Below are 12,207 nucleotides of genomic sequence, written 5' to 3'. Positions count from 1 at the left end.
TATGTATATTTCCTTGACCTCCCCATGTCAGCCTACTAGCAGGCGACAGGCGAGGTTACGGCAAAGTTCTGGTCAATGTGCTGTGGTGCCTGTGGCTCCACCTCCTTCCCCTGCCTGCCCTCCCCGGAGCCTGTCTGTATCTGCCCCGTGCAGGCAGAAATCCCAGCTGAGTGATGCAATCCCTCGCCTGGCTGGGAGGAGGGAGAGGTGCCAGTTGGGTGGGTGAGCGAGGTGGTCAATCTCTGGAGAGGGGGCTCTTTAGTTAGACAAATTAGGGGGCCACGAGGCCTAAAGCGACTGCCTAATTTGCCTAATTGAAGAGCCGCCTCTGCCGCCCCTCTCAAAGTGTCGTCTGGGTCCAATGGGTATGGGGTATTTCTGCTTCCTGGGGGGGCATATGGTAAAGTATTGCCTGAAGTAGTATGCAGAGCAGCAAGCTTGAGCCCGCCCAACACTTTTATCCGTCATTATAGGGTGAATGTGTCTCTTCTGCCTTCGGAAACTTTTGGTTCTACTAATATTACGGTGGCTGTAGGCCATACATATATTTAGCAGCAATAAATTATGGGCTTTGTGTTTTCTCCGTATATTTTCTTTCCCTCCCTTCAGATGATTGCTTGGTACATCCCATAGTAGGTTAACATGGGGAGGTCCAGGAAAGGAAAATTACGGTAAGTACGGAGAACAGTTTTCCGTAATAAATATATACAGTTTATACATATATATATATATATATATATATATATATATATATATACAGTATCTCACAAAATTGAGTACACCCCTCACATTTTTGTAAATATTTTATTATATCTTTTCATGTGCAAACACTGAAGAAATTACACTTTTCTACAATGTAAAGTAGTAAGTGTACAGCTTGTATAACAGTTTAAATTTGCTGTCCCCTCAAAATAACTCAAAACACAGCCATTATTGTCTAAACCACTGGCAACAAGAGTGAGTACACCACTAAGTGAAAATCTCCAAATTGGGACCAAAGTGTCAATATTTTGTGTGGCCACCATTATTTTCCAGCACTAACGTAGCCCTCTTGGGCATGGAGTTCATCAAAGCTTCACAGGTTGCCACTGGGGCCATCTTCCACTCCTGCATGACGACATTATGGAGCTGGTGGATGTTAGAGACCTTGAGCTCCTCCACCTTCCATTTGAGGATGCCCCACAGATCGCAAAGTAAAAAGAAGAATATAACTGCGCTAACTACTCAGATCAAGCAGCAACTTAAATTGTGACAAACAAAAAAATAAAGTATATATAAGTAAGTTGCGCTACTTACTTATATATATGCCCCACAGATGCTCGATAGGGTTTAGGTCTGGAGACATGCTTGGCCAGTCCATCACCTTTACCCTCAGCTTCTTTTGCAAGGCAGTGGTAATCTTGGAGGTGTGTTTGGGGCTGTTATCATGTTGGAATACTGCCCTGTGGCCCAGTCTCCAAAGGGAGGGGATCATGTTCTACTTCAGTATATCACAGTACATGTTGGCATTCATGGTTCCCTCAATGGAACTGTATCTCCCTAGTTCCGGCAGCTTTTATGCAGTCCCAGACCATGACACTCCCACCACCATGCTTGACTGTATGCAAGACACACTTTGTACTCCTCACTTGGTTGCCACCACACACGCGTGAAACCATCTGAACCAAATAAGTTTATCTTGGTCTCATCAGACCACGGGACATGGTTCCAGTAATCCATGTCCTTAGTCTAATTGTCTTCAGCAAACTGTTTGTGGGCTTCCTTGTGCATCATCTTTAGAAGAGTCTTCCTTCTGAGATGACAGCCATGCAGACCAATTTGATGCAATGTGCAGCGTATGGTCTGAGCACTGACAGGTTGACCCCCCCTCCTTTAACCTCTGCAGCAATGCCGGCAACACTCATACATCTATTTCTCAAAGACAATCTGGATATGATGCTGAGCACATGCACTCAACTTCTTTGGTCGACCATTGCGAGGCCTGTTCTGAGTGAAACCTGTCCTCTTAAACCGCTGTATGGTCTTGGCCACCATGCTGCAGCTCTGTTTCAGGGTCTTGGCAATCTTCTTGCAGCCTAGGCCATCTTTATGTAGAGAAATAATTCTTTTTTTCAGATCCTCAGAGAGTTCTTTGCCATGAGGTGCCATGTTGAACCTCCAGTGACCAGTATGAGAGAGTGAGAGTAATAACACCAAATTTAACACACCTGCTCCCCATTCACAACTGACACTTTGTAACACTAACAAGTCACATGACACTGGGGAGGGGAAATGGCTAATTGGGCCCAATTTGGACATTTTCACTCAGGGGTGTACTCACTTTTGTTGCCAGTGGTTTAGACATTAATGGCTGTGTGCTGAGTTAATTTACACTGTTATACAAGCTATACACTCACTACTTTACAGTGTAGCAAAGTGTCATTTCTTCAGTGTTGTCACATGAAAAGATATAACAAAATATGTATTTACAAAAATGTGAGGGGTGTACTACCTTTTATGCGATACTGTATGTATGTATATATATATATATATATATATATATATATATATATATATATATATATATACACTGCTCCAAAAAATTAAAGGAACGCTTTTAATTCAGAGTATAGCATCAAGTCAATTACATTTTTGGGTTATTTTTCTGGTCAGTTAAGTAGCAAAGGGGGTTGTTAATCAGTTTCAGCTGTTTTGGTGGTAATGAAATTAACAACAGGTGCACTAGATGGGCAACAATGAGACAACCTCCAAAACCAGCATGGTTTTACAGGGGGAGGCCACTGGCATTTTTTTCCCTACTCACCTTTTCTGACTGTTTTTCAGTAGTTTTGCATTTGGCTGGGGTCAGTGTCATTGATGGTAGCATGAGGTGATACTTAACCTATAGAGGTTGCACAGGCAGTCCAACTCCTCCAGAATGGCATATACAGTGGGTACGGAAAGTATTCAGACCCCCTTAAATTTTTCACTCTTTGTTATATTGCAGCCATTTGCTAAAATCATTTAGGTTCATTCTTCTTCCTCATGAATGTACACACAGCTCCCCATATTGACGGAAAAACACAGAATTGTTGACATTGTTGCAGATTTATTAAAAAAGAAAAACTGAAATATTACATGGTCCTAAGTATTCAGACCCTTTGCTGTGACACTCATATTTAACTCAGGTGCTTTCCATTTCTTCTGATCATCCTTGAGATGGTTCTACACCTTCATTTGAGTCCAGCTGTGTTTGATTATACTGATTGGACTTGATTAGGAAAGCCACACACCTGTCTATATAAGACCTTCCAGATCACAATGCATGTCAAAGCAAAGGAGAATCATGAGGTCAAAGGAACTGCCTGAAGAGCTCAGAGACAGAATTGTGGCAAGGCACAGATCTGGCCAAGGTTACAAAAAGATTTCTGCTGCACTTAAGGTTCCTAAGAGCACAGTGGCCTCCATAATCCTCAAACGGAAGACGTTTGGGACGACCAGAACCCTTCCTAGAGCTGGCCGTCCGGCCAAACTGAGCTATCGGGGGAGAAGAGCCTTCGTGAGAGAGGTAAAGAAGAACCCAAAGATCACTGTGGCTGAGCTCCAGAGATGCAGTCAGGAGATGGGAGAAAGTTGTAGAAAGTCAACCATCACTGTAGCCCTCCACCAGTCGGGGCTTTATGACAGAGTGGCCCGACGGAAGCCTCTCCTCAGTGTAAGACACATGAAAGCCCGCATGGAGTTTGCTAAAAAAAACACCTGAAGGACTCCAAGATGGTGAGAAATAAGATTCTCTGGTCTGATGAGACCAAAATAGAACTTTTTGGCCTTAATTCTAAGCGGTATGTGTGGAGAAAACCAGGCAATGCTCATCACCTGTCCAATACAGTCCCAACAGTGAAGCATGGTGGTGGCAGCATGATGCTGTGGGGTTTTTTCAGCTGCAGGGACAGGACGACTGGTTGCAATCGAGGGAAAGATGAATGCGGCCAAGTACAGGGATATCCAGGACAAAAACCTTCTCCAGAGTGCTCTGGACCTCAGACTGGGCCGAAGATTTACCTTCCAACAAGACAATGACCCTAAGCACACAGCTAAAATAACGAAGGAGTGGCTTCACAACAACACCGTGACTGTTCTTGAATGGCCCAGCCAGAGCCCTGACTTAAACCCAATTGAGCATCTCTGGAGAGACCTAAAAATGGCTGTCCACCAACGTTTACCATCCAACCTGACAGAACTGGAGAGGATCTGCAAGGAGGAATGGCAGAGGATCCCCAAATCCAGGTGTGAAAGACTTGTTGCATCTTTCCCAAAAAGACTCCTGGCTGTATTAGATCAAAAGGGGGCTTCTACTAAATACTGAGCATAGGGTCTGAATACTTAGGACCATGTGATATTTCAGTTTTTCTTTTTTAATAAATCTGCAACAATGTCAACAATTCTGTGTTTTTCTGTCAGTATGGGGTGGTATGTGTACATTCATGAGGAAGAAGAATGAACCTAAATGATTTTAGCAAATGGCTGCAATATAACAAAGAGTGAAAAATTTAAGGGGGTCTGAATACTTTCCGTACCCACTGTAAATATGTGCCATTTCCAGAAGGTTTGCTGTGTCTCCCAGCACAGTCTCAAGAGTCTGGAGGAGATTCCAGGAGACAGGCAAATACTCTAAAAGAGCTGGACAGGGCCAAAGAAGGAGCTTAACCCATCAGCAGTACTGGTATCTGCTCCTTTGTGCAAAGAGGAACAGGGTGAGTACTGCCAGAACCTTACAAAATTACCCCCAGCAGACCACTGGTGTGAATGTCTCTGTCCAAACAATCAGAAACAGATTTCATGAGGGTGGCCTGAGGGCCTGACATCTTCTAGTGTTGCCTTGTGCTCACTGCCCAGCACCATAAAGATTGATTGGCATTTGCCATTGAACACCAGAATTGACAGGTCTGCCCCTGATGCCCTGTGCTTTTCACAGATGAGAACAGGTTCACCCTGAGCTCATGTGACAGAAGTGAAAGGGGCTGGAGAAGCAATGGAGAACGTTAAGCTGGCTGTAACATCCTTCAACATGACCTGTTTGGTGGGGGGGTCAGTGATGATCTGGGGAGGCGTATCCAAGGAGGGAAGCACAGACCTCTACAGGCTAGACAATGGCGCCCTGACTGCCATTAGGTATTGGGATGAAATCCTTGGACCCATCGTCAGACCCTATGCAGGAAAACTGCCCGGCCTCATGTGGCGAGAGTATGCAGCCAGTTCTAGGAGAATGAAGGAATTGATACCAGTGAATGGCCCCCACGCTCGTCTGACCTAAATCCAATAGAACACTTCTGGGACAATATGTTTCGGTCCATCTGACGCTGCCAAGTTGCACCTCAGTCTGTTCAGGAGCTTAGCGATACCCTGGTCCGGATCTGGGAGGAAATACCCCAGGACACCATCTGTCATCTCATTAAGAGATGTTGTCAGGCATACAATCAAGAACATGGGGGCCATACAAACTACTGAGTACCATTTGAGTTGCTTCAATGAAATTTCAGCAAAATGGACTAGCCTGCTGCATCATTTTTTCACTTTGATGTTTGGGTCTTTGAATTCAGCTCTCTGTAGGTTGATAATTTTCACTTCAATTAAACGATGTGGCAACCTTTCATTCCTAACACATTACCAAGTCCATATCAGTATATATATATATATATATATATATATATATATTGTGACAGGAAGTCAGGTAAATCTGTGGATGTAGACACAGACAGGAGATACATTTCCACCTGGTTTAGAAAATTCACCAATTACTATAGGGTGTCGGCTGCAGAGATAACCAGAACGGCTTAAGGAAGTTGAAAGGCCTTCAGCTGTTCGGAATGAGGAAGTTAAGGTCTCTATAATTTGTCCAAAGGAAGTCCTATTGATTGCTGCCTCCTGACGCCGTGTGGGCTGGGGAGAGGAGGACAGTCAGATGTGTGCCTCCCGACGCTGTGAGAGCCTGGGAGAAGGATTGCTGCCTCCTGACGCCGTGTGGGTAGCGGAGGACAATCAGATGGGGGCCCCCTGAAGCTGTGTGAGCATAGGAGGGGAAGACCTCCTGGAGCGATGTGCGCTGAGGAGGGTAACAAGTGTGAAGACTACTCAAGGATCGTTTCTATGTGAAAAGAAACCAATGGACATTTCCTGTGTGAAGGGGAAATTAATTAAGACTGAAGACTACTCAAGGTGAGGTCTTGGACTATTTCTATGTGGAAAGAAATAAATGCACTGTTTGCTATGTGAAGAGACAAGCAAAGGAATGGTTGCTATGTGCAGAGACAAACAAAGGAATGTGTTCTATGTGAAGAGAAAAGGGACATGTTAAATGGACATTTGTTGTGTGAAGAGAACAAACATGGACTATTGAGTGTCTGCTGTAGGATCAGCAAAGTTTGCCCAACAGTAGGTTGGAGACAGACTCCGTAGGTAGGTTCCTGTATGTGAGAAGGTAGCCGCCCACAGTGGCAAGGATTTATTTTGTGTTTTATTTTATTTTGATATTTTTGACGCTTGCAGTCTGGTGAAGAAAATTGCATGAATAAACCAAACTGTTTGCAACCACTTCTCGGCTATCTCCCTGTGTAAACGCACCCCCCAAAGGGGTCATCCATACCCGCCACCAAGCTAATCAACCTCACAATATATATATATATATAATATAGGGGCACATATCAATATATATATATACACATATATACAACATTTTATACATACTAAGATTGGACTTTTTTTTCTCTGGCACAAAAAAGTATTTTCATTTAATTGGTTATATGGTTCATGGAATGTGTGTAATAACTAGTCATTAGGTGGCATACTACTTGATAGGAGTATATTTTTTGGACCCCTAAGTGGTACATAAATAGCACTTTATTGATTGTATATACTGTAAATTAATTTGAATTTTATTTTGGTATTTATTTGAATATATACAAGGGTTAATGCAATTTCTGCTGAATTGTATATACAGGTGCACCTCATAAAATTAGCATATCATCGAAAAGTTCATTTACTTCAGTAATTCAATTCAAAAAGTGAAACTCATACAGTGGAACCTTGGTTTACGAGTATAATTGGTTCCAGCAGCTTGCTTGTAATCCAAAACACTCGTATATCAAAGCAAGTTTTCCCATAGGAAAGCATTGAAACTCAGATGATTCGTTCCACAAGCATTTAATGTTATAAATAAAAAGATATGCTGTATTATATATAAAGTACATAACTGTACAGTATAAGTATGCCATATCCTCTGTTAGATAACATTATGTGCCCCTGTGTCTGTATTGTATATAACAGCCGATTTATAGTGTATTACAGCGTGTCTGGCTCTGTGTGACTCATCAGCCCTGCTCTGTTGCTCTCCTCCCCCTCCTCCTCAGATGACGTCAGGAGGAGTGATCGGCCCCTCCCGCCGGGGAGAACAGACAGGACGGAGAGCTGAGAGTGACAGAGGGACAGGAATCGTACAAAGTAAGTGCAGGGAAACACTCTAAAACAGTATATAGGCATCATTATATACAGTAGAAGCACTGGGACACATAATGTTATGTGACAGAGGGGCATTAACAGAGGGGATGGCATGCTTTTAGTGGATAAAACTGCTCGTATATCAAGACAGTGCTCGTAAACCAGGACAGATTTTTAAAAAAAATGTTGCTCGTCTTTCAAAATGCTCGTAAACAAAGGCACTCGTAAACCAAGGTTCCACTGTATATTTTATATAGATGTGTTAAACACAGAGTGATATATTTTATGCGTTTCTTTCTTTTAATTTTGATGATTATTGCTTACAGCCAGTAAAAACCCAGAATTCAGTATCTCAGAAAATTTGAATATTACATTGGTTAAAAACAAAGCAAAACATATGTGTGTAGGTGTGAAATTGAGCTCTGGCTAATATAATATAGACACATATAGAAATAATATAAAATGCCCAGGGACAAACATTAAAAAGGATCTTGCATGCAGATTCTGTTATGCAAATATGTCAGTTCCATATGTAAAATACTTTTCAGTAGCTGAAAAAAAAACTTCTGTTTTCCTTTTAGGGGAACAAATATAAGTTATGGTGCAGCAGAAGACAAGTACCCCAAATATACAGACGTTTCACAGTGCTACCCAAGAACATGGAGAGAGCAACAAACTGTTTTCCTGCCTCCTTCAACAACAGTGAGAGCATTGGTAAATAAAGTGCAAACTGTGTTTTGTCTTCCATGTAATATGTCAGTATTATTAGTACATCAAATTAGACCTGTATAATTGTCGAATACAAAATCAACTTCTACCAGAAAAATATTTTTCCTTAAAATTTAGGAAAATATTTTGCATTTTCTTCTATGATATATTTTGTGGTAGCGACACCTTTTTCTGTGATTATTGTATTTGGAAAATCTCTGTTTAGTGGACCAATACAAATATTTTATGAAAGACCTCAGTAAACTTTATCTAATAAATGTCCAAAAGAGGAAATATTTGTGTAGCCAACTGCATCCTAGCAGAGTATGCCTTTGATGTTCCTGCCGAAGGCTATACAGTGAAAACAAGAACTCTACATAGTTGCTAAGTGCAACACAGACAATCCTTCATTCTGTTGCATTCTTACGTGGGTCTAATAACTTTTGTATTTTAGCTTCCAACTACCCTTATTAAGGAAAAGAGATGCGATGAACAAAGTGATAAAAGCTTGCATAGTGCTCGAAGCTCAAGAAGTGTCCTGGAATCTGCATTCCACAAAAAATGGGTCAAAGGCTTCAAAGAACAATGTAATAAACGGTCACTTTATTATTCTTCTGAGAAGAACAGGTAATGGGTTTAAAAAAAAAATTATCCCTATTGCTACAGTAACCATTGTGTATTAGATGTTTAGAAGTATTCCATAAAATGATTTTTTTTGGAGAGGATCAACCTTGATTTAATATTAAATGGGTTCTATGGTACCACATCCCTTGTATAACATCAGAATGGTAATAGCATTACAATTAATAATTATTTTAATTATTTTTAAAAATCCAGTATAAGTTTACTTTAAAAAAAATCTCCTTTCATGTTGTGAGTTCTACCTGCCTGATGGTTATCTCTTTAACTTCCTGGATCCCCTGCAAGCTTTGCAACCTTTTCTATGCTCTTTACTTTCCATTTCTAAGGACTACATATCCCATGGTACCTTGCTGCTTGTAAGCAGTGATTCATGTATGAACTCCACTCCTGAAACTCCTCCTCTCAGCACCTCTGTAGTTCAGAAGGCAGATGCTGTGAAATGTGTGCCACAGCAGTAACTACTCATAGGGCATAGTAAATAAGTTTTACAGAATTCAAGGTGAATACTCAGAAAAGTGAGTACACCCCTCACATTTCTGTAAATATTTTATTATATCTTTTCATGTGACAACACTGAAGAAATTACACTTTGCTATAATATAAAGTAGTGAGTGCACAGCTTATATAACAGTGTAAATTTGCTGTCCCCTCAAAATAACTCAACACACAGCCATTAATGTCTAAACTGCTGGCAACAAAAGTGAGTACATCCCTAAGTGAAAATGCCCAAATTGGGCCCAAAGTGTCAATATTTTGTGTGGCCACCATTATTTCCCAGCACTGCCTTAACCCTCTTGGGCATGGAGTTCACCAGAGCTTCACAGGTTGCCACTGGAGTCCTCTTCCACTCCTCCATGACGACATCATGGAGCTGGTGGATGTTAGAGACCTTGCGCTCCTCCACTTTCCATTTGAGGATGCCCCACAGATGCTCAATAGGGTTTAGGTCTGGAGACATGCTTGGCCAGTCCATCACCTTTACCCTCAGCTTCTTTAGCAAGGCAATGGTCTTTAAATGTTTCCTGCTCGCTGTATTGTAGAATGACAGTCGGGCGGGACCACTCTGGTTTTGGAAGGACATCATTAGATGTCCTCCTATTCTTGCCGTGCATGTGTGCCAGTGGGAGGTGCGCAGGACAGCAGTCGGTGGTGCGCTTTTTTCCTTAGACATGGCGCATCACCGACCGTGGTAAAGAGCCGATGATGTAGGCCCTTTACCATGTGATCATCTGTGTCTAATCACAGCTGATCACATGTAAACAAATGCTGGTTATCAGCATTCCCTTTCCTCAGCGCTGTTAGTGTCTAAAGAAAGGACATTAGAACCACTTTAAAATTCAAGAATTGGGACAGTTCTGCAGAAATTAGGCAGGTGGTGGTGACCAATGTACTGGAGCAGGCTCAATGAGGGACTTAATGAGAATCTGCTTTTATAGCTAAATACTAGGCCATTCTGGCAGACAAAGCTTCACCATTTCTTAATGGTACCAAAGCTTGTCCTGTCTGACTCCTGAGCATACCTTTTAGCCAGTGAGACAGCCCAACATAGTGGCAGAACAATAGAAATGCATGCAGGGTAAGCGATAGCAGGAAGCTCCAATACTACCTAAAAGCCACAGAGCTTTGCCTGTCAAATAGCCTGGAATTCAGAGGTTAAAGCAGGGTGCACCAGGGTCTATTTAAGTCTTGAAAAATTACAGATCCAACAGCTCAAACCAAGGTCAAGAGCTATTGATTGGCCATGAACAGCAATTAGAGATGAAGCTTGAAGTTAGGATTGCTGACTCATACATGTGCCCAAATTATATTACATAAAAAAAACAAAAAAAATGTACGTACATTCACAGATGAGTGGCAATGTTAATACTAGGTAAAACTACATAACTTGGGACTCTGCAGTTTCAGGTCGAATATTGAATTGAAGAAACAATAACTTTTATGAAAAGATCTTCTGTATATGTACATAATATAGTAAGACCTTGGATTGAGAGTAATTTGGTCTGAGAGTGTTTTGCAAGACAAGTACATTTTTTTTAATTTTTTTTTTTAGTTTAAATTAATAAACGAGCAATGTCTTGATACACAAGTAGCACCATGTCACAGCTGAATGTAAAATAGAAGAGAGGTGCCTTTAAGTGTAGAAATATGGTTACATATAATGAAGGTTCAACATTTAGACATTTAACAACTCACATGGTGTATGGATGTGTCCCTTAAAAATTGGCTTCAGTTTGTCCTTTGCTATAACTTAATTTAGAGTGCTTCCTTAACATTGGGTTTTAGCTGACAGCCTTAATATGTGACAACACAGAGGAATTTTCTGTGTTATGATACTGAGCTTGAAAAAGATAATTGTAGTTTGACAATTCGCCCAGAAGATGTTTACAGAATGTAATCACAAATATCCTGATAGTGTGTCTATGATTAATTAACTTTAACCTCCCCCCGTCCGCGCTACAGCCTATATACGGCTGCAGCGCGGACTCGAATTTTCGGGAGGCCGTTTTTAAACGGCCTCCCAGTGACACGCCCCCAGCGCGCTCCCGCGAGCGCGCTGCGGGGAAAATCTGTGTCGGCCGTGTCCCTTGGACACAGCCGATCACAGATCGTGGTGAATGGCCAATCACAGCGGCCATTCACCACGTGATTTGGCCGTCCAATGAGCGATGATCTCATATGTAAACATATGAGATCATCTCTCATCGCCGGCGCTCCTTCCTCACACGGAGCCTGCAGTGTGAGGAAGGAGGGGGAGCCGACAGCCGCTGGGGACACACAGCAATGTAATCAGGGCACCGATCACCAGTGCCCTGATTACTAAAAGGTAAAAACACACACACAGTGCCCCCACATCAGTGCCCACAGTGCCCGCCATCAGTGCCCCCATCAATGCCCACAATCAGTGCCCATAGTGCTGCTAGTCAGTGCCCATCAGTGCCTGCTCATCTAGGCACTGATGAGCACTGACTGGCAGCACTATGGGCACTGAGTGTGGGCACTGATGGTGCTGCCCATCAGTGCCGCTCATCAGTGCCACCCGTCAGTGTCCAGTGCCATCCGCCAGTGCCCATCAGTGCCGCCTATCAGTGCCCATCAGTGCCGCCTCTCAGTGCCCAGCAGTGCCACCTGTCAGTGCCCAGCAGTGCCACCTCTCAGTGCCCAGCAGTGCCGCCTCTCAGTGCCCAGCAGTGCCGCCTCTCAGTGCCCAGCAGTGCCGCCTCTCAGTGCCCAGCAGTGCCGCCCAATGTTCCCTCTAATTTTTTACTGTGCTGAGCAAATAAAAAAATTTCTGAGCGCAAACCTTTAGACTGAGCAATTTCATCAAAAATCGTATATTGTCACAAAAAGTGCATGTTGCCATTAACTATGGGCTATATAGTTTGA

At 42.5% G+C, this 12,207-nt stretch overlaps 1 protein-coding gene across 2 annotated transcripts in view; it reads left to right on the top strand.

Moving 5' to 3' along the window:
* LOC309555246 (uncharacterized protein) overlaps positions 1-12,207 on the top strand; it is a 53,188-nt gene that overhangs the window by 10,308 nt on the left and 30,673 nt on the right. For both annotated transcript variants that reach the window (XM_082257144.1, XM_082257145.1), the window contains 2 exons: positions 8,055-8,187; positions 8,636-8,808. In XM_082257144.1, the coding sequence (XP_082113270.1) occupies positions 8,055-8,187; positions 8,636-8,808 (306 nt within the window). The remainder of the gene's footprint in view (positions 1-8,054; positions 8,188-8,635; positions 8,809-12,207) is intronic.

The sequence above is a fragment of the Pelophylax lessonae genome (genome assembly GCF_965119305.1).
Source record: "Pelophylax lessonae genome assembly, chromosome: 4".
Lineage (NCBI taxonomy): Eukaryota > Metazoa > Chordata > Amphibia > Anura > Ranidae > Pelophylax > Pelophylax lessonae.
Note: the sequence above shows the minus strand (reverse complement) of the source record. Positions and strands in the feature narration are given on the sequence as shown.